At 40.9% G+C, this 22,186-nt stretch overlaps 1 protein-coding gene across 2 annotated transcripts in view; it reads left to right on the top strand.

Moving 5' to 3' along the window:
• Positions 1–22,186, top strand: part of LOC143736758 (ribosomal protein S6 kinase 2 alpha-like) — a 66,225-nt gene that overhangs the window by 29,236 nt on the left and 14,803 nt on the right. For both annotated transcript variants that reach the window (XM_077227445.1, XM_077227444.1), the window contains exons 11-13: positions 10,646–10,770; positions 18,992–19,082; positions 19,337–19,440. In XM_077227445.1, coding sequence (XP_077083560.1) covers positions 10,646–10,770; positions 18,992–19,082; positions 19,337–19,440 — 320 coding nt within the window. The remainder of the gene's footprint in view (positions 1–10,645; positions 10,771–18,991; positions 19,083–19,336; positions 19,441–22,186) is intronic.

Consider the following 22,186-nt stretch of genomic DNA (forward strand, 5'->3'; position numbering starts at 1 on the left):
TGCGTGACTATGAAGGTTTACACAGCAAAATCCCCAGTGTAAATGAACACTCCTGGTGTACATATAGGTCCAACTACAGGGTGTTAAAAATGAACACTGAAACAGTGTTGAAGTTAATGACATAATTAAGTGTTTACTTAAGTGATGATTGGCCATTGGTGGTGATACCTGATGTTAATAAGCAGAATCATTGAAGGAAAGAGAAACAACAAGAACGGAAAAAAAGAGAAACACAAGAACTACTGACTTCGAGCCTTTACACATTATTGCACTTATTATTACCAGTGTGACTTTATTTCTGTCATACATCTACAAAAGTTATTGAGAATCTACAGAAGTTTAGACGGCAATGATTTATGGAATTTTTCATTTCAAGCCACCATTATGGTGGTCAGTGTTTGTTTTAGTTGGGCTCCTGAACCTTTTCTTTTTTATTGTTAGTTTTTCTCTGGCTTCTCCAACATTGTGTTTATAAAGCACATTTGTTATTGCATGAGAAAACGATACTCGGTTACTAACGTAACCTCGGTTCTCTCTAGAGAGGGAACGAGTATTGTGTAAGTTTAGCTTACGCTACGGGATCTCGAGATATTGAAGCCAAAAAATTATCCTTAATTTTGTATTCATTTTCAACGCAGTGCAGCAGCTAGCAGACCTAGAGCAGGCCATCTCGCATGCTCATTGGCTGCCTTGCGGGCAACTGTTGCAGCCTACCAGTGGGCCCGGCATGATGTCACGCCCAATGAAGGGCGCCCACGCCTTCATAGCGTCACAGCCTGCCAGAATGGGCGTGGCTTAGCGTATAAACATAGGGGCTTTAGGCTGACTTCCCTGGTTTTTCGTCGACTGAAGCGAAGTCGGTTACGCAATGCTCGTTCCCTCTCTAGAGAGAACCGAGGTTACGTTAGTAACCGAGTATCGTTCTCTTACGAGAGGTTCTCTCATATTGCGTAAGTTTAGCTTACACTACGGGAACACTTTGTCAACGCCGTGCGCGCCAAGCATCCATTATGAGACCCCGAACTTTCAGGGGAACCCCATAAGTGGAAAAATAAGGTGGCCAGCCACGCGGGCCATCACTTGTACATAAGCACACATAGGGAATACAGAGCGGCGCGCCGGTCTGTATAGGCACATGGCACATACCCTACTAGTGCAGCTCAACCAGGAGAGCTGAGTCACGTGAGAGTGATCTGAGCAGGATGATCTGGGCAGAATACACCTCTCCTTCACACTGACAACAGTTTAGCCTGCAAGGCAGGAACTTCTAGGTTATAAAACCTGACAAAGGTAGACGGGGAGCTCCAGCCCGGCGCTACACATATGTCATGGATAGAAATCCCACTGGACCATGCCCACGACAAGGCCACGCCTCTCGTGGGATGAGCCCTGATGCCCAGAGGGCATTGTAGACTTTTTGACGCGTAAGCAGCCGCTATAGCGTCCACTATCCATCTGGACAGGCTCTGTTTCGAGGAGGCGAGACCCTTGGTGCGCCCACCAAACGAAACAAAAAAGCTGTTCTGAACGCCTGAAGGAGGCGGAGCGCGTAATGTAAAATCTCAGCGCCCTGACAGGGCAGAGGAGATTCACATCACTTTCGCTGTTAGATGCTGGCAGAGCTGACAGCGAAATAACTTGCGCTCTGAATGGAGTGCCCATCACTTTAGGAACATAACCATGTCTAGGTCTGAGGATGACTTTAGAGTCATTCGGCCCGAACTCAAGACACGACGCGCTAACAGACAGCGCGTGCAGGTCCCCCACACGTTTTACTGACGACAGTGCAGTCAGAAAGACGGTTTTCAGTGATAGATGTTTCAACCCCACGGAGTTTAGTGGTTCAAATGGAAAGGCTTTCAGGGCCTAGAGGACCAATGAAAGATCCCACATAGGAACCGACGGGGGGCGCGGCGGGTTCATCCTCCTAGCTCCTCTAAGGAAGCTGATGACCAACTCATGTTTTCCCAGTGACTGGCCGTGCGTCGATTCTGTGAACGCTGCCACGGCCGCCACGTATACTTTGAGCGTGGATGGGGACCTCCCCTTATCCCACAGCTCTTGAAGGAAGGTGAGCAGATGCACCACCCCACATATCCAGACCTCTGTCGGCATCCGGTGAACACCGACCATTTAGACGCGTAGAGCATTCTCGTGGAAGGAGCTCTAGACTGCGTGATCGTGTTCATCACTCCTTCTGGCAGGGCAACGAGTACCCGTTGATCAACCATGCGTGCAGAGACCAGCGCTCTGGATGGGGATGCCAGATCGTGCCGCGAGCCTGAGAGAGGAGATCTGCCCTCACCGGAATCGGCCACGGAGCTGTATGTTACAGCCGTGCTAGTTCCGGGAACCAATCTGATTCTCCCAACGCGGGGCTATGAGGAGGTAACAGAGAGGTAGCACCTGTGGTAACAGAGAGACCGGAGGGAAAGCATATAGCGGGAGGCTGAGCCAACCTGGGCCAGCGCGTCCCTGTCCTTCGAGAAGAACGTTGTGCATTGAGCGTTGTCTTTTGACGCAAATAGGTCGACTTCCGCTCTGCCGAATAGGCGCCATAGCTTCTGGACCATTTGGGGGTGCAGGGACCATTCCCCTGGGGGAACACTGTCCCTGGACAGTTTGTCTAGGCCGTCGTTCAAATGACCAGGCACATGCGCCGCCCTCAGCGAGCGCAGGTGCATCTGAGACCAAATAAGGAGGCGTTCCGTCAGATTGCAGAGATTTCTGGATCTGACACTGCCCTGACGGTTTACCTAGGATACTACAGACTTGTTGTCCTAACGGACAAGAAGATGTTGGTCCTGTATGAACGGGAGGAAGCGCTTCAGCGCGTTCTCGACCGCTATCATCTCCAGACAGTTTATGTGAAAACACTTCTCTTGGTCTGACCACTGGCCGAAGACCGGTCTGCCCTCGAACAGCACGCCCCAACCCGAGTTGGACGCGTCTGTCGAAATGACTTTCCGATAAGAGATGGTTCCCATCATCACTCCCTGCTGGTACCAGTCGGCTACTAACCAGGGCTGAAGAGCCACTATGCAGGTCTGAGTCACTCTGATTTTCTGGCCGACCAGCGTTGGAGCGGGCGCATGCGCAGTAGGCCCAGCTGAAGCACCGCTGCAGCTGATGCCATACAGCCCAACATCCTTTGAAATGTTCCAAAGCGACTTACAATTGCTATATATGTCAAAGGTCGCACGCCTCTGAAGCAATTAGGGGTTAAGTGTCTTGCTCAGGGACACATTGGTGTCTCACAGTGGATTCGAACCCGGGTCTCTCACACCAAAGGCATGTGTCTTATCCACTGAGCCATCACCACCACCACACAAGGCTAGGTGGCGAACACGGCGCGCGCGCTGTGTCGATAAACGAGCCGTCATGGTCACCGAGTCCAGTTCTACTCCTAAAAAGGAAATTGACTGGCTGGGCAGTAATGAGCTCTTGGTCCAGTTGACCGTGAGACCCAAGCTTTCCAGGTGACTGAGAAGCACTGTTCTGTGAGACAGCAGTTCTGTCTCTGACTGTGCCAATATCAGCCAATCGTCCAGATAGTTCATTATTCGCAGCCCCTGACTTCTCAGGGGGGGGAGCGCCGCGTCCATGCACTTCGTAAATGTACAGGGTGCTAGGGACAGGCCGAACGGCAGGATGGTGTATTGATATACCTGACCGTCGAAGGCGAATCTCAACAATTGCCTGTGACGGGGTATTATCTGAATCTGAAAATAGGCATCCTTCAGATCTAGAGAAATAAACCAGTCCCTCGGGCAAACGTGCGCGAGGATTTTCCTGGTCGCACGCATTTTGAACGGTCTTTTCGCAAGCACTTTGTTCAAATGTCTCAGATCTAGGATAGGTCTGAAGGCTCCGTCCTTCTTGGGTACGAGAAAAATATCGTCTGTAAAAGCCTGACTCGCTCAGAGAAGGGAGCACCTTTTCTATCGCCCCTTTGCACAGCAGCTTTGCTATTTCTGCGTGAAGTAGGTGTGCTACTTCCGCATTCACTATCGTCGCGGTCCAGGCTTGAAAGCGCGGGGGACGGCGAATGAATTGAAGTGTATAGCCCTGCTTTATTGTGCTCAGCACCCATTCTGAAATCCCTGGGATAGTTTCCCACGCAGCTATGTGACCCGCTAGGGGGCGAATGGCCTCCGGGTTCAGATCGCCGCCATTTGGGGGCTTGTGAAAATGAACCGTAGCCGAAAGCGCGGCGCGCGCGCTCTTGGTTCTGGGCAATGGCTGCTCGCTGAAGCCCGCTCGGCTGTTTTATGTGAGATGTCCCCATCATAAGGGATGGGGAACATTCTTTTGTCACTTTTTGACGCGGGAGCAGCGCTCAGGGCGGAAAAGCTTCCTGTAAGCGTGAGCACGTGTGCGCGGGCGTGTATTTGATGCCCCGATCATAATGGAGGGGGAGCGTTTTATTAATGCCCTGCGTTTTGTGATAACACTTAGACGCGGGCGTCAAATACACTTGTAAGTGGGGGGCGCTATGGAGTACCGCATGGAGTAGACGTGTTCTGCTGAGCTCCTCTCCATATTTTCAATTATTCGGTCATTGTTTGAATTTCTCGGGGTTTTTTTCTACCGGATTTACTTTATATGTGTCTTTATTGAAGAGCTGTATAATGAGTAAGCCAAAAGCTGAAAGGGGGAAGAAGTTGGATAAAGCATTGAATGAATCCCCTGCTCAATCACAGTCGGAGAAGGCAGCACAGGCCGCGGCATCCTCGAGGTCGAGTGGCGAAGCTGACGCGGAATCTACCAGTATACTTCTGGCAATAAAGAATATGAACAAAATGATGACTGATCGATTTGATCTTCTGGAAGCATCTTTGGCGTCCACTCAAGCATCTTTAGTATGCCTCGGGGATAGAATTAAGGAGGTGGAGAATGCTACTGCCGATTATGACCGCCGCCTCTCCCTCGTCGAGCAGAAGTGCTCAAAAGTACAGTCAGAGAACAAATCACTCCGCGAGAAAGTGATCGATCTAGAGGCTCGCTCCAGGCGACAAAACATTAAAATCGTAGGCTTACCTGAGAAGATAGAGAATGGGCGCCCCACGGAATTTCTGACGAAGTTTATTCCAGATTTGCTGGGTGCTAGCAACTTCTCGAAGCCGTTGGAAGTAGATCGAGCACATCGTCTCGGGAGACAGTTTTCTGGAGAGGACGCACGACCGCGTGTGATGATAGCCCGTATTCATCACTTTCAAATTAAGGAAGAAATACTTCAGCTGGCTCGTCAACAGTTTCCTCTGCGCTACAAGGGCAGACCGATACACATCTTTCCCGATCTCCCAGCTGAAATAATGAAGCAGCGGCAGGCCTTCAATGATGTCAGGAAGCATCTCCGAGAAACCGGTGTGAGAAGCGGCTTCATTTATCCGGCAAGACTGCGCGTCACTCATGGTACCACTGACAAGGTGTTTTCCTCGGCCGAGGAAGCAGAGGCCTTCATCGAGACGCTGTCTTGAAAAGCATTTATTGCCTACATGTATGCTGGCTTAACAGCTCGGTATGTGACTTTTATTTAACATCTATCGTTACCGTTACTCAGACTGGGACATGTAAAGTTATATGACCGTTTCCTTTGTTCATAACTTGTTCAAGTGATTGGAGAGGGAGTTAGGGCTTTCTAGCTGTAGTTCCGCTGTTCCGATGGTCCAGCAACCGCTCAGTGAGTCTTTGGGATGCGTGTTCTCACTTTGTTTGGGGAAGTGGGACGGGGGTGGGGGGGGTAATGTTCTTTTTCCGCAAGTTGTGCTTTTTTATTTTTTTTAGTTTTACCATTAATTGTTTTAAAAGGGCGCCAGGCTTGTACATTGTTTATTTTCAACTTTTGTATGGGTCCTAGTTTACCTTTAAAGGGCAGCGCCATCACTTTTACCAGCTGGAACGTGCGTGGCCTGGGTCATGTGATCAAGCGAGCTAAAGTATTCTCGCATTTGAAATCTCTGTCCGCTGATGTGATGTACTTACAGGAGACCCATATTAGGCCTACGAGAGAGAAGATGCTTAAATGCAGCTGGGTTAGCCATATCTTTCAGTCCACATTCTCTAGCAAGGCAAGAGGAGTTGCAATTTTAATCCGTAAGACAGTTCCTTTTAGGCATGTTTCTACTTTGAGTGATCAAAACGGTCGATATATTTTGGTAACTGGTTACATTTATTCATTTCATGTTACACTTCTTAATGTATATGGGCCTAACTTTGATGACCCTACTTTCTTTGCTAAAATATTTAATTTACTGTCTGATTCTGCTGATTCGCTTGTTATTTTAGGTGGTGATTTTAACTGTGTGCTTGATAATGTTTTGGACAGGTCAGCCCAAATAAGTCAGTTACCTTCTGCCTCCATAGTTTTAAATAACCTTATGTCCTCTATGAATCTAGTTGATATATGGAGACTAATACACCCCACAGGTAGAGACTATTCTTTTTTTTCACAAATACACAAGTCTTTTTTTAGAATAGATTATTTTTTACTCGACTCAAAACTTATATCAAACGTTATCTCCTCAGACTATCACAACATCTTAATCTCTGATCATTCTCCGACTTCAGTGGTTCTTGACCTTGGCCATAAGAATAAACCATATTGCTGGCGTTTTCATCCTTCTCTGCTTTCTGATTAATCGTTTTGCCAATTTATCTCTGAAAAAATCTCAGATTTTCTAGATATTAATGATAATTCTGAAGTCACTGACTCCACTTTATGGGAATCTTTTAAGGCTGTGATTAGGGGTCATATAATCTCTTTTGAGTCTTCGGCCAGACGAGCCAAACGTAGACGCCTTGCAGAAATAGAAGAGGAATTATCTCAATTGGAACCCACCTATAGAATTTCCTCTAGCCCCTCTACCTTGCAGAATATTCTTACATTAAAGTATGAATACAATACTATTTTATCAGGACAGGTATGGGATCAATTGTTGAGGATAAGGCAAAAATATTTTGAGTTAGGGGATAAGCCCCATAAATTGCTGGCGCGACAGCTGAGGGGTTTACAAGCAAATAAAGCCATACACAAAATAAAATCAAAAGCAGGGGACATGCTTGTGGATCCTAAAAGTATAAATGATCGCTTTAGGGAATATTATGAACAATTATATACATCAAGAGCAAAAGGGGATATTTCTAATTGGCTAGGACATTTGAATATTCCTAAATTGAGTGACGCTGCCTGTGAGGCTTTAAACTCTGAAATTACTATCCCAGAGATTGTTGATTCTATAAGATCTTTTCCTAACGGCAAAGTGGCGGGGCCAGACGGTAGGGATGAGACTGAGCCTTCATCTTATCGGCCTATTGCATTACTTAACTCTGACATTAAAATTTTCACAAAATTATTAGCTAATAGGTTAAATAAATATATATCATAGCTTGTGCTCTGAAACTGCATATGCCCTGGTTGCTCTTATGTGAATTCTTATGTGCTCTTTTTAGTTTATCCCTTTTTTTTTTATTTTTTTTTTTATAATATTATTTTCTTTTCTTTTTTATTTACATATTATCGTTATTAATGGTGGATGATATTAATAATTATTCATATTGTTGTTTCTGCTGATATTATCATTCATTGAGTTGTATACATCTAAATGTATTTTGTTTTCTTTCACTCTTTTGTAAAATTTAAAATCCTAATAAAATACTTATTTAAAAAATACACTTGTAAGTCTAGTGCCCGCGCACACGCTTACAGAAGCGGCCGGGCCGCCGTCAAAGTTTATTCCCTGTCAGTCCCCATCAAACAGGCTACTGCAGTGGTTTCTCTAGCAGTTACACAGGTGCTTTATAAACACAGAGTTGGAACAGCCAGAGAAAAACTAATGTTAAAAAGCAAAGAGTCCAGAGCCCAACTAAAGCAAACACTGATCGCCATAATGGTGACATGAAACGAAACATTCCATAAAGCATTACCATCTAAACTTCTGTTCAATATAAATAAGAATGTGTGTAGATGTATGACAGAAATACACTGGTAATAATAAGTACAATAATGTGTTATGGCTCAAAGTCAGTATTTCTTGTGTTTCTTTTTTTTCTGTTCTTGTTGTTTCTCTTTCCTTCAATTAATGTTCTTATTAACATTAGGTGTCACCACTAATGGCCAATCATCACTTAATTAATCACTTAATTATCTCATTAACTTCAACACTACTTCAGTGTTTATTTTGAACACCCAACTTGGACCTATATGTACACTAAGAGTGTACATATGTACACTAGGGATTTTGCTGTGTATTGTTATAAGTATTTTAACTGATCTGAGGGATATTCTCTCTCAACATTTTAAAATAAACAACTAAAAACTACATATAGTAATCTTACTTGCCTTTATTACTAACATGACCATGATTATCTCTCAGTGATCTTTCATAGCAACACACTCTGATAAGGAAATGACTAGCGACTCTTAAAATGTATGGCCTTGAGTTGAGTTGCTGTCATTGGAAGCTCTCATATTTTATTAAAAAGATTTTAATTTTTGTTCCAACGATGAACAGAAGTCATACAGGTTTCAAACAACATGAGGATGAGCAATTCATCACATAATTTTAATTTTTTGGTGAACTATGAGGTTGGTGCTGTTTGTCAACAGCATTTGGGTCGTTTTTCTCACTCCTATCACGATACACTTGCAGGAATTTAAATTTCATGCATTTCAATTTTTGTTATCCTCAAGTGTGGTAGTTGAATCTGACCTAAATTGTAAGCACTTTAAAATATTTACAATCGGACAGAAGACTTCTTTGTGGTCTGTTCTTGGTCAGCGTTATAAATCATATCCCGGGAGGCAGACTTTGTTATACAAATAAAAATTATAATTTCTTTCTTTATCAGTAAAACAAATGTGTATCTTTAAATGCAAATGAGCTGCTGCTCACCGTCCCCTTAATAAAAGTAATAAACGTGTGTATGAACTATACAGACAGTGAGCGTATTTGGGTTGAAAGTTAAACAAATAAAAACCACATTAGCACTTTCAGAAAGATGATTTGCAATCACTCACAAATTATAAAGCGTATGCACTTGCGCACAGCAAAATCCCCAGTGTTAAATTAACACTGAGAGTGTTAAATTAACACTGAGAGTGTTGAATTATATAAACTCTGAGCAGAGTGTTAAATGAACACTGAAGCAGTGTTAAAGTTAATGAGATAATTAAGTGAATAATTGAGTGATGATTGAGCATTATTGAAGACATCTGATGTTAACAAGGAGAATCTCTGAAGGAGAAAACCGTAATTTTTAAGTCACCGTTATGGTGATCAGTGTTTTGTTTAGTTGGGCTCTTGACCCTTAAATCATTAACTTTAGATTTTGTTTGGCTGCTGTATGTGAGTTATAACAGCCAGATGAATGAATAGAAAAGGTGATCTGATGGTGTTGGTTGTGTTTTAACATATCATTCATTGACCTGAATCGCTGAATTCATCACGAGCATAAATTCTGAGTTAAATTTACCTGATGGATTTTTAAACCATTTTAGAACATACGATGTTTAGCCTTTTCAATGAAATCCAAACGATCAAAAAAAAATCCAAAAAATATCTTATGTAGGCACACACAGACATCAAGAATTAGCGTATGAATCTCAGCAATGGTGACAAACAGATCACCTCTGAACATAAGCTCATTATTTAATAATGCAGCAATGCATGATGGGAGCCATGAATGAGTTTTGATTGGTGGCAACCAGAATGCACTGCAACATGCTTTATAATTGTCACCGTTGTTGAGATTCACAGGCTAGTTATTGATATCTATGTGTCTTAAAAAAAGTAAAAATTTAATAAGAGAAACGTTTAAGAAATTATTTTGATTACATTGTAAACGTTAAAAATATTATGCTGTACAAGGGCACTGCTGCTATAATTAATAAAGTAAACCTAGGCTCTATATGAATTCAGTGATTCAGGTCAAATGATTGTGAAATAATGATTATGTTAAAACACAACCATCATCATCAGATCACCTTTTCTATTTGTTCATCTGGCTATTATAACTCACATACAGCAGCCAAACAAAATCTAAAGTTAATAATTTAAGGGTCAAGAGCCCAACTAAACCAAACACTGATCACCATAATGGTGACTTAAAAATTACGGTTTTCTCCTTCAGAGATTCTGCTTGTTAACATCAGGTGTCTTCAATAATGCTAAATCGTCACTCAATTATTCACTTAATTATCTCATTAACTTTAACTGCTTCAGTGTTAATTTAACACTCTGCTCAGAGTTTATATAATTCACACTTTTCAGTGTTAATTTAACACTGGGGATTTTGCTGTGCATCCTCAGTGGCTCGGATGTCATGAGTTTATTGTTAATATTAACTCTCTTGAGTGTGGAGTCAAATAAACTCTGAGAAGTGTTAATTTAACACTGTTTAACCATTATAATTGTTCTGTTGCTGGCTGTATTAATGAACATAAGAGTCTCACTGGAGCAGTAAAGGGATGGCCTTCTGATACAGCTGTGATTTAATGAACTCTACAAAAATACTACAGTAAATTAGTACTTGTACAGTCAGATTACAGTTTAGAAATTAGTTAAAGGTACAGTGTGTTTTTACTAATGATTAAGGTAGTGTGGTTTCAGTACTCTGTAATAATTACACTAAATCTCGCTTACAGAACTGTTTAAAAAACATGAATACACCATAAAAGAAGAGCTTGGGCGAGGATTGTCAGGAATAGCATTTCTGGTGAACAGTCCAGAGGGAGAGCCTTATGTGGTCAAAGAGATCAGTTATAAAGATGTAAGTACATGTATGCAATCTGAAGTTTATTAAAGCATTCACCATAATTACATCTGTTTGCTATTACAAATGCTACTTAAGATGACATTTTTTAATTGTTATAAGTGTCACTTTTACATTTAAGTGCTTCTTTAGCAACAAAAAAAAACAATTTGACTTCCTGCTCAGCTACTGTTCGGACGCTCTCGCTTACTGCTCCGCGCTTTGCTCTATCGCTTTTATATTTCTACATTTTATCTCCTATTATCATCTAATTTTAACTTCAGCAAATCAGCACAGTGCTCAAACGCTTGGATTATTACAAAAAAAAAAAGCAGAATTATTTTATTCGACCAGCCTCCCACTGAAAGTTTACATTCCGGGGAAGTGAAAACACAACTGCCTACATTCATAAGGATAAGAAAATGCCTCCTCTGGAATCTACTTGCTGCTCCAACTGCCACAGACTTTTACAAAGGATTGCAATTCTTGAAACAAAGTTAATTGCGGGACCACCAAACCAGACGGAACACACAACAGAGCTTCGTCATGGACGTCCTCTGCATACAGCCGGTGAGTCCCATGAATCTAGTGCTTCTCGACAGGCCATACTGAGTGTAGAGAAACAAGCCGATCGTTTTACTAATCGATGGCACAAACAGGGTGCGAGACCCAAAGGCACTCGAGACATCAGATTGTCACGAGCATCACATATTACTGCAGTAGCATCCTCTACCCCAGATACGGCTCTGACAAGGACTGCAAACACTGGTCTCCTACCACCGCCTATACATCTTGAGAACAGATTTGAAGTATTAATGAATGAGGAATCCCCAAATTTGATGAATGTGATCGCACACAGACTGAATCAGCCAGTAGCTAACACTGATGCTAACTGGGGCTCAAGGTCGACCAGACAGCGGCACTCAGCTCACAGTGCAGCCGGGCACAGGACTCTGATAGTGGGCGACTCCGTAATCAGAAACATTAATAGCAGGGATACAACAACCTGCTGCCTTCCACAAGCAACAACATCTGATGTAAACAGGGAACTTGAGAACATTCTGATGAAACATAAGACTGCAAATCGACTCATCATTCATGTGGGGAAGAATGATATTCATAAAGAGCAGTCGGAACTTCTTAAAAAGGATTTCAATGAACTTTTTGAAACACTTAAAAGACTGAAAGTTCAAACATTCATCAGTGGACCACTCCCAGCAAGAGGAATAAATAGGTTTTCACGGTTGCTTGGGCTTAATACATGGCTGCAAAAAACCTGCAATATAAAAGGAGTGAACTTTATTGACAACTTCAATCTTTTCTGGAGTCAGAGGCAACTGTTTCAACAGAATGGCCACCACCCAAACAAACTTGGTTCAAGAGTGCTAAAGGACAATATCTACTTCTCCCTCCGTCATCCTTCTGCAATGTGTGCCAATCCACTCAACCTGAATGGCACACACACACCTGGATACAGTAGGAATGACCACAGGATTTCACTTCAGCACCTGAATGGACATACGGTTGACACATCACACAAGGACAGTGATAACACCACTCAGCCACAACAACCTCTGCTCACGGACACAATCTCAGCTGAGCCATGCCCACAGAGCTCACCACAGACAGACTGTGACATACCAGCACTGCTCCAAGATACAGCACCCAAGGACGACTTTCTGGAAAACAGCCAGGGAAACCAGGACAGCATATTACAGCCTCCAATAACACCAGAGCAACAATCCTTCTCACCGGAAACGTTATCACTCTCTCCAGCATCTCCACTTCTGTGCTTCTCAGAGAAAATGGAACAACTGGTGCATGCTGGAACTAGACTATCCCACTCTTTTGCTGCGAGCCCCCAGATACCAACCAAAAAACGCAGGGCCCCACAACCACCAAAGCCTGCGGGCCCAGCTCGCCCTCCCCCTCCTCCTGTGAGAGCTCTTCGGCCTCTGCCACAGCGCCAGGGCCCACACCCTCTTCCAGCGGCTCGAGGTGAACCAAAAACAACTGATACCAGCTCTCAGTGATATGTGTCGGGTCCCCGCTATGATAACAATAACTTTCTCAAATGTTTACAGAACAAGCGGGAACCCAGTGTGCCTGTATCTTTTTCTGTTGCTGTTCGATTACATGATAGAAAGTCTAAGGCCTTCAAAAGCCGTACAGCAAACCCATCTAATCTGGTGCCTATTACACGACATACTAAGATTGCTGTGGGGACAAAAAGTAAGACTGTTAAGTTAGCACTTTTAAACATACGTTCACTTAAAAATAAATCACTTTTAGTCAACGACTTAATAACCACATACAACCTGGATTTTATGTTGCTAAATGAAACTTGGCTAGAAGAAAGTTGCAGTCCAACGGTCCTCAATGAAACAGCCCCTCCTAACTTTACTTTTATGAGTGTCTGCAGAGCTGTCAGAAGAGGCGGAGGTTTAGCTGCTCTTTATAAAGATGTCTATCAATGTAAGCAAATATCATTTGGGAATTACCCGTCTTTCGAGTATCTGGGTATTGTGTTAAAAGGTGCTCCACGCATTTTACTTATCATTGTTTACAGGCCTCCAAAATGCTCTCCAGCTTTTGCTGAGAACTTAACAGAACTGTTATCAACAATTTCCTCAGAGTTTGACTGCTTTGCCATTGCTGGAGATTTTAACAACCACATAGATAATGCAGAAAACAATATGGCAAAAGAAATCAAAACGGTTTTAAAAACTTTTGATCTGACTCAGCATATACATGGACCCACACATAATCGTGGACACACTCTAGATTTACTTATCAGTAAGGGTCTAAACATTTCATCAATTGTTATTAAGGATGTAGCACTGTCTGATCATTTTTGTATTTTCTTTGATATATTGATCTCTCCTGCCATTGAAGCTAGATCTGTGTCTGTCAAGAAGAGATGCTTAAATGAGAACACTAGTGTACTATTTATGAAGGCTATATCTTTAACACCAAGCATATCTGCTGACTCTGTTGATTTTCTCCTTGATTCTTTTAACTCAAAGGTTAAGAGTGTAATTGATGATATTGCTCCTGTGAAAGTCAGGAAGAAGAGTGGCAGACAAAAAGCACCTTGGAGAAACTCAACAGCAGTGCAAAATATGAAAAGACAATGCAGTAAAGCAGAGCGCATGTGGCGGAAGACAAAACTTGTAGTCCATTATAACATCTACAAAGACAGCATCCATGCTTTCAATAAGGAACTAAGCAAAGCTAGACAGACTTTCTTCTCGAATATTATAAACAGCAATATAAACAACACACGCACTCTTTTTGATACTGTAGAGAGACTGACAAACCCCCCAAGCCAGATTCCCAGTGAAATGCTCTCAGTGAGAAAGTGCAGTGAGTTTGCTTCTTTCTTCTCTGAGAAAATCAATAATATCAGAAAGGTGATCAGCTCATCCTTGAGTTGCGCTAGGGTCAGGCAGATCAGACAACAGCCTGAGAAAGTAGCCACTATGTCTGATTTCGAAGAAATTGATGGCAAAATTTTGGAAGAAACCGTACAGCCCCTAAAAACATCAACCTGCGCCCTTGACGCACTTCCCACATCTTTTTTCAAAAATGTGTTACACAGCTTATAAGCAGATCTCCTAGAAGTGGTAAATGCCTCACTTCTCTCTGGGAGTTTTCCAACCTCCCTGAAAACTGCTGTTGTCAAGCCCCTCCTGAAAAAGAGCAATCTGGATAAGACCATATTAAACAACTATAGACCGATCTCAAATCTTCCTTTCATAGGCAAGATCATTGAAAAAGTTGTGTTCAATCAGCTGAACAAATTCTTAAGCTCGAATGGATACTTTGACCATTTTCAATCTGGTTTCCGACCGCACCACAGTACAGAGACCGCGCTTGTAAGAATTGATAAATTAGGAAATTCCAGACAGTCTGTTTCGGGGGTGACCAGACACTGAGAGGACAAAAGGATCTCTCTGGAGATTACCATTTGAACTGGCCTTCATGCACCATTGAGACGAAAGTCTCACCTCCGAACCAGCTTCATCTACATCTCCCCTCACCCCCACCTGAATGCACCCAAGAAAATGTAGTTTTAATGTGAATGATTATCACAGAGTATTTTCATGTTTAGTATTATTTAAAATGTCACAGTGCGACTGGTACAAATGTCTCATTCCCAAAGAAGTAAACCCAAAAGGTAATAAAGTTCTTAGGAAGTTTAGAAATATCTTCCACACCCTCCAATACTGGAGGGTGTGTCTTTGAGTTAACACCTTCGACCATTTGACTGAATGCTAATTTTCCACTGCTAGCAAATGGTGACTTACAGGTACATTTCCACTGTGAATGATGTTTAGATTTGAAATGAGGTCTGGGTATATAATGAAACGCAGCGAGAGCTCAGGGCTTTTCTATATCTGAGATCGGCCCGTGAGGCTGAGAGTTGCGAGACTCTCAGCCTCACGCATTTCTTGTCGGGTAAACTTTTTCCTCTTTGTTCTAGAACATTTGATGGTTTGCATTATCTTTCAATTGATTATGGAATTGTAATAATACATTTACCTGACATAATAAATTGTTATATTTGATTATTCTAACAGACTTTGACTTTATTTTCATTGGAGTTAAAAGGAATAGTCAAACATTAACGTATATTTAATGATGCACAGATATCATTGAAAAACCTTTTCATTTTATGGAGTCAGATGAAACGAGTTAATACATAAGATAAAATATATTGCATTTAACCAAAAATACTTTGCCACGAGAAAAGACAGTAACACGCAAAGACCTTCACCGCTAATTCGAATACCGCCACTGGATCGAGTTAGACGGCCTTGCAGGTGAACACAGCAATCTGAAAGCTTCTACAGATGCTAACATTGCAAAGACAATTTTTGAGTTACGTTTCGAGGATTACAACAACCGTCTTACTGTGACCACGTAAGTGTTCATCTGAATTTGACCCACGTGGTCAAGAGGCCAATCTGTAAGACTGGAAAAACTTGAAGGACTTTAAGAGAGGGCCACTCTCTGAGAAAACAAAGGAAGTTAACATTTGAGCTCCCCCTCATGCACTATTGAGACGAAGGTCTCACCTCCCTCATCCTAATCTGCATTTCTCTCCCCCACTTCTACCCCCTCACAAATTTGGGACATTTTCTGGTTGAGCAGTTGACACTGGATGTTTATTTTTGTGTGATAATGTAATATTATAATTCTGAATAATCAGCTCAGGAAAGTGTACTATCAAAGTAATGACTGGTTAAAATGTGGTTATAAATGGTGACCAGCTGCTTGGTCTGTTTTCTTAAGGCTTCAATATACTCGAAAGTTCTTCTTTGTTCTTTGCTCAAAAGTAAATCGAATTTTGGAACTCCTGGGCAATGGTAGGCTGTACTGCAAATTTTCCAATTCCAAAATGTATTTATTTTTTTTACCTCGACAGAGATTGACCTAAAAAATGTCCATGTCAAAGAAAATGGAGCCTCAGAGCATATACCCATATGATAATGGTATTTTTAAGGTGTTAAACAGCCATTGCAATTTTTTCCTGAAGGCTTTTGCTGGAAAGCTATTTCGAACCACTGATTCAAACTTCAAAACAGTTTAGTTTTGGTCAGATTTAGTTCACAATGACGTCACACGCATTCGTTCTTCAATTGTGCTTGAAGTATTTTGCAGCCTTTGGTAAGCGCCATGGCCTCTCCAGAGCTGCATGTTGCAGATTTGTTAGTGTGATGCAGTTATAACAGTCCGATCTCACGGCAATTCGTACGAATTTTACGAGGTGGGTAATTCGTACGAATTCATACGACCTCACTTGTACGAATTAGTTGGATTTTTGCTAAATCGTACATATTTTACGAGTTGCCCAATTCGTATGAATTTGTACGAATGACCAACCCCTGACCCCGCCCCTAAACCTACCATTCACGTGGGTTTAGACAAATCGTACAAATTCGTACGAGTGAGGTCGTACGGATTCATACGAATTAGCCACTTTTTAATCACTCGTACAAATTCGTACAAATTGGTCGTGATATAGCGTTTGTTATAACATTATCACAGAATGTGATAGGTCTCCCAAATTCACACAAGAATCTAAATGGTTTAATGTGAATGATTATCATCTAGTTTTATACATATTTGGTATTATTTGAAATGTCTCGGTACGACTGGTACAAATGTCTCATTCCCAAAGAAGTAAACCCAAAAGGTAATAAAGTTCTTAGGAAGTTTAGAAATATCTTCCACACCCTCCAATACTGGAGGGTGTGTCTTTGAGTTAACACCTTCGACCATTTGACTGAATGCTAATTTTCCACTGCTAGCAAATGGTGACTTACAGGTACATTTCCACTGTGAATGATGTTTAGATTTGAAATGAGGTCTGGGTATATAATGAAACGCAGCGAGAGCTCAGGGCTTTTCTATATCTGAGATCGGCCCGTGAGGCTGAGAGTTGCGAGACTCTCAGCCTCACGCATTTCTTGTCGGGTAAACTTTTTCCTCTTTGTTCTAGAACATTTGATGGTTTGCATTGATTATCTTTCAATTGATTATGGAATTGTAATAATACATTTACCTGACATAATAAATTGTTATATTTGATTATTCTAACAGACTTTGACTTTATTTTCATTGGAGTTAAAAGGAATAGTCAAACATTAACGTATATTTAATGATGCACAGATATCATTGAAAAACATTTTCATTTTATGGAGTCAGATGAAACGAGTTAATACATAAGATAAAATATATTGCATTTAACCAAAAATACTTTGCCACGAGAAAAGACAGTAACACGCAAAGACCTTCACCGCTAATTCGAATACCGCCATTGGATCGAGTTAGACGGCCTTACACGCTCATAAAGATAATAAATGATATTCGCTTAAATATTGATACAGGCAAATTATCAGTGCTGGTACTACTCGACCTCAGTGCTGCATTTGACACTGTCGATCACAAAATACTTCTTGACAGGCTGGAAAACTGGGTCGGGCTTTCTGGAATAGTCCTAAAATGGTTCAGGTCATACTTAGGAGGCAGAGGTTATTATGTGAGTATAGGAGACCATAAGTCTGAGTGGACATCCTTGACATGCGGAGTCCCGCAAGGCTCAATTCTTGCGCCACTCCTATTCAACCTGTACATGCTCCCAATGAGCCAAATAATGAGAAAGAACCAAATCGCTTACCATATATGCAGACGACACACAGCTCTACTTAGCCCTATCGCCTAACGATTACAGCCCCATTGACTCCCTTTGCCAATGCATTGATGAAGTAAACAATTGGATGTGCCAAAACTTTCTTCAGTTAAACAAAGACAAAACTGAAGTCATTGCGTTTGGAAACAAAGATGAAGTTCTCAAGGTGAACGCATACCTTCAGTCTAGGGGTCAAACAACTAAAAATCAAGTCTGGGTGTGTCTCTAGAGTCAGACCTTAGTTTCAGTAGTCATGTCAAAGCAATAACTAAATCAGCATACTATCACCTGAAAAATATTGCAAGAGTTAGATGCTTTGTTTCCAGTCAAGACTTAGAAAAACTTGTGCATGCTTTCATCACCAGTAGGGTGGATTATTGTAATGGACTTCTCACTGGCCTTCCCAAAAAGACCATAAGACAGTTGCAGCTCATACAGAACGCTGCTGCTAGGATTCTGAGCAGAACCAGAAAATATGAACACATCACACCAGTCCTCAGGTCTTTACACTGGCTGCCAGTTACATTTAGGATTGATTTTAAAGTATTATTACTGGTATATAAATCATTCAATGGCCTAGGACCTCAATACATTGCAGATATGCTCAGTGAATATAAACCCAACAGATCACTCAGATCATTAGGATCACATCGGCTAGAAATACCAAGGGTTCACTCTAAGCATGGCGAGTCTGCTTTTAGCTACTATGCCAGCCGCAGCTGGAACCAGCTTCCAGAAGAGATCAGATGTGCTCCTACAGTAGTCACATTCAAATCCAGACTCAAAACACATCAGTTTAGCTGTGCATTTACTGAATGAGCACTGTGCCACTGTTCGTCCGACTGTTTGCACTGTATTTTATTTTGTTTTAATTATTCTGATTTCTGATTTTTTCTTTTATTCTAAACTGTTTTAATTATTTTTGATTATTTTAATTTCTTCTATGTAAAGCACTTTGAAATACCATTGTGTATGAAATGTGCTATATAAATAAACTTGCCTTGCCTTGCCTTGCCAATAAATACAAAGTGTTTCTGTCAGGAGACGGATCTGGACAAAATCAAAGAGGAAGTCGAGATCTTGAGAAGTCTGAAACATCCATATATTGTTGACTACGAGGAATCATTCCATGGTGTGTTTGTTTAAAGAGTCAGTGTTCCTTAATGATTAATTGATCTTAAAATATAACTTTTTTCCCCAAAAACTAAATTTGTCCAAATAATGGTGAACGTGTTCTGTGTAAAAAATGAGGGACAAAAGTAAACAAAAACCATCTGAAAACCAAAATTCATCTGATGATCATTTGCAGAGAGATTCTTAAATACATTGATGAATGCATTATCAGTTACATTATATTATTCTTTGACTGAATATTTCTTTATTTAGATCAAGAAACTGGACATGTTTATATTGTGATGGAGTATTGTGCAGGACGAGATCTTCACAAGAAGATGCAAGCTGAGAGAAATAATGTTTTTGAAGAACAACAGGTGAGTGTGTTTTCACTCATGGAAATGTACATTTAATTTAATTTAAATTAATTAATTTGTTTATATGCAAGAAAATTAGAAAACTACACAGCAAAATCCCCATAACACTCCTGGTGTACAATAGGTCCAACTACAGGGTGTTAAAAATGAACACTGAAGCAGTGTTGAAGTTAATTACATAATTAAGTGACTAATTAAGTGATGATTGGCAATTAGTGGTGACACCTGATGTTAATAAGAAGAATCATTGAAGGAAAGAGAAACAACAAGAACGGAAAAAAAGAGAAACACAAGAACTACTGACTTCGAGCCTTTACACATTATTGCACTTATTATTACCAGTGCGACTTTATTTCTGTCATACATCTACAAAAGTTATTGAGAATCAACAGAAGTTTAGACGGCAATGTTTTATGGAATTTTTTATTTCAAGCCACCATTATGGTGGTCAGTGTTTGTTTTAGTTGGGCTCTTGAACCTTTTCATTTTTTATTGTTAGTTTTTCTCTGGCTTCTCCAACATTGTGTTTATAAAGCAGATTTATTACTGCATGAGAAAACCTGCTAACAATATGTTGTGATGATGACACTGTCATCACGTAGTGACCTGATTCACTGATGTCATTCAGAGTCTAAATCTTTGACTATATGATTCATGTTGCGTTTTAGTATTGGTAGCCCTGAGATTCTACAGTGTGAGATCCAACAGCAATATGAACAATTTTGAAAAATCTTTGTGCACTGGAGCTTTTGTGTTTAGACACACAAAAATCAAGAATCAGCATATAAATCACAACAATGGTGACAATAAACAAACTAGTGACACACAAATCAACTCTGAACATCACAAAACAAGCTATTAAAGTCATAACAAAACAATAGGAAAAAAAAAAAAGCATGCAAACAGGAAAAACAATGAAATTTACAGGACAATTCAGCTGTATAATTTATTCATATTGCAATGCATGATGGGAGCCATGGATGCATTTTGATTGGTGGCTCCCGTCATGCACTGCAATATGAATCTTTCGTGTGATTGTCACCATTGTTGAGATTCATATGTAGATTCTTGATATCTGTGAGGGATTTTAAAACCTTTGGGTTATTAAAGCACTGCTGGAATTATCTACTGTAATAATTAGAACCTTTGTATAACCAGTTTTGTAATGCTGGTTGAGTGAATTAGGACAGTACAGGATTGTAATTTCATAATTAAACATAACCATCATGACCTGGTCTGTGTTTCACAAAAGCATTTTAAGCCTAACTTGGTCTTAGACCGATCGCAACAAAAAGTCTGTACAATCAAATTAGGCTTACGATGCTTTTGAAAAACACAGCCCATGTCATGGTTTCTCTTGCAGTAACACATGTGCTTTATAAACAGAGAGTTGGACCAGCCAGAGAAAAACTAATGTTAAAAAGCAAAGAGTCCAGAGACCAACTAAAGCAAACACTGATCGCCATAATGGTGACATGAATCGAAACATTCCATAAAACATTACCATCTAAACTTCTGTTCAATATAAATAAGAATGAGTGTAGATGTATGATAGAAATACACTGGTAATAATAAGTACAATAATGTGTAATGGCTCAAAGTCAGTATTTCTTATGTTTCTCTTTTTTCTGTTCTTGTTGTTTCTCTTTCCTTCAATGATTCTTCTTATTAACATTAGGTGTCACCACTAATGGCCAATCATCACTTAATTAATCACTTAATTATCTCATTAACTTCAACACTGCTTCAGTGTTCATTTTTAACACCCTGTAGTTCAGTTGTCTCAAACTCAATTCCTGGAGGGCCAGAGCTCTGCACAGTTTTGCTCCAACCCAAATCAAACACACCTGATCGAGCTAATCAAGGTTTTCAGGATGCAATTTTTTTTGCAGGGTGGTAGGGGAAGACTCATTAATATTCATTGGGGAACTCGTCCCTGATTGGCTCGCCGTGACGCATCTCTAATGAGATGTGATAGAGTAAACAGACATCGTCTCCTTCGTGACAACAGACACTTTCACGAAGGTAAGGCATACCTGTAAACATTTGGTTATCCAAATCCAGGAGATTTGTGCGGAGACCGCTCACGAACTTTGTGAACTTCTGTATCTTTGCGGGGACACCGTCTTGACCTGCCACGTCAATCTGAGTGACGTGTGACAGCGAACCAATTGCGAATGAGTTCCCCAATGAATATTAATGATTCTTCCCCTACCACCCTGCAAAAAAAAAATCGCTTTCAGGATTGCTAGAAACTTCCTTGCAGGTGTGAGTTTGAGCTGGTTGGAGCTAAACTGTGCAGAGCTGTAGCCCTCCAGGAATTGAGTTTGAGACCACTGCTGTAGTTGGACCTATATGTACACCGAGAGTGTACCTATGTACACTGGGGATTTTGCTGTGTACAATATTGCTCATTTGATAGATAACTAGTTATTTTGATAAAGTAAAATTGCCTATACACAGCAAAATCCCCAGTGATAAATTAACACTGCTCAGTGTTTATATGAGTCTAGGGCTGCACGATTAATCGCACGATATTGTTATGCGCATCTAATCAGTAAAGCCGGTTCCTTGATTAGTAGTAAATCGCCTTCACCTGCTTTCAGATGAACGATATGATGCAGATATGAGTGTTAAATTAACACTCACGAATGTTAAAGTCAATGAGATAATTAAGTGATTAATTTAGTGATCATTGAGCATTATTGAAGACACCTGATGATAACAAGCAGAATCACTGAAGGAG

This window comes from Siphateles boraxobius, unplaced genomic scaffold, assembly GCF_051911475.1.
Source record: "Siphateles boraxobius isolate OS27281-9 unplaced genomic scaffold, OSU_SipBor_1 130, whole genome shotgun sequence".
NCBI lineage: Eukaryota > Metazoa > Chordata > Actinopteri > Cypriniformes > Leuciscidae > Siphateles > Siphateles boraxobius.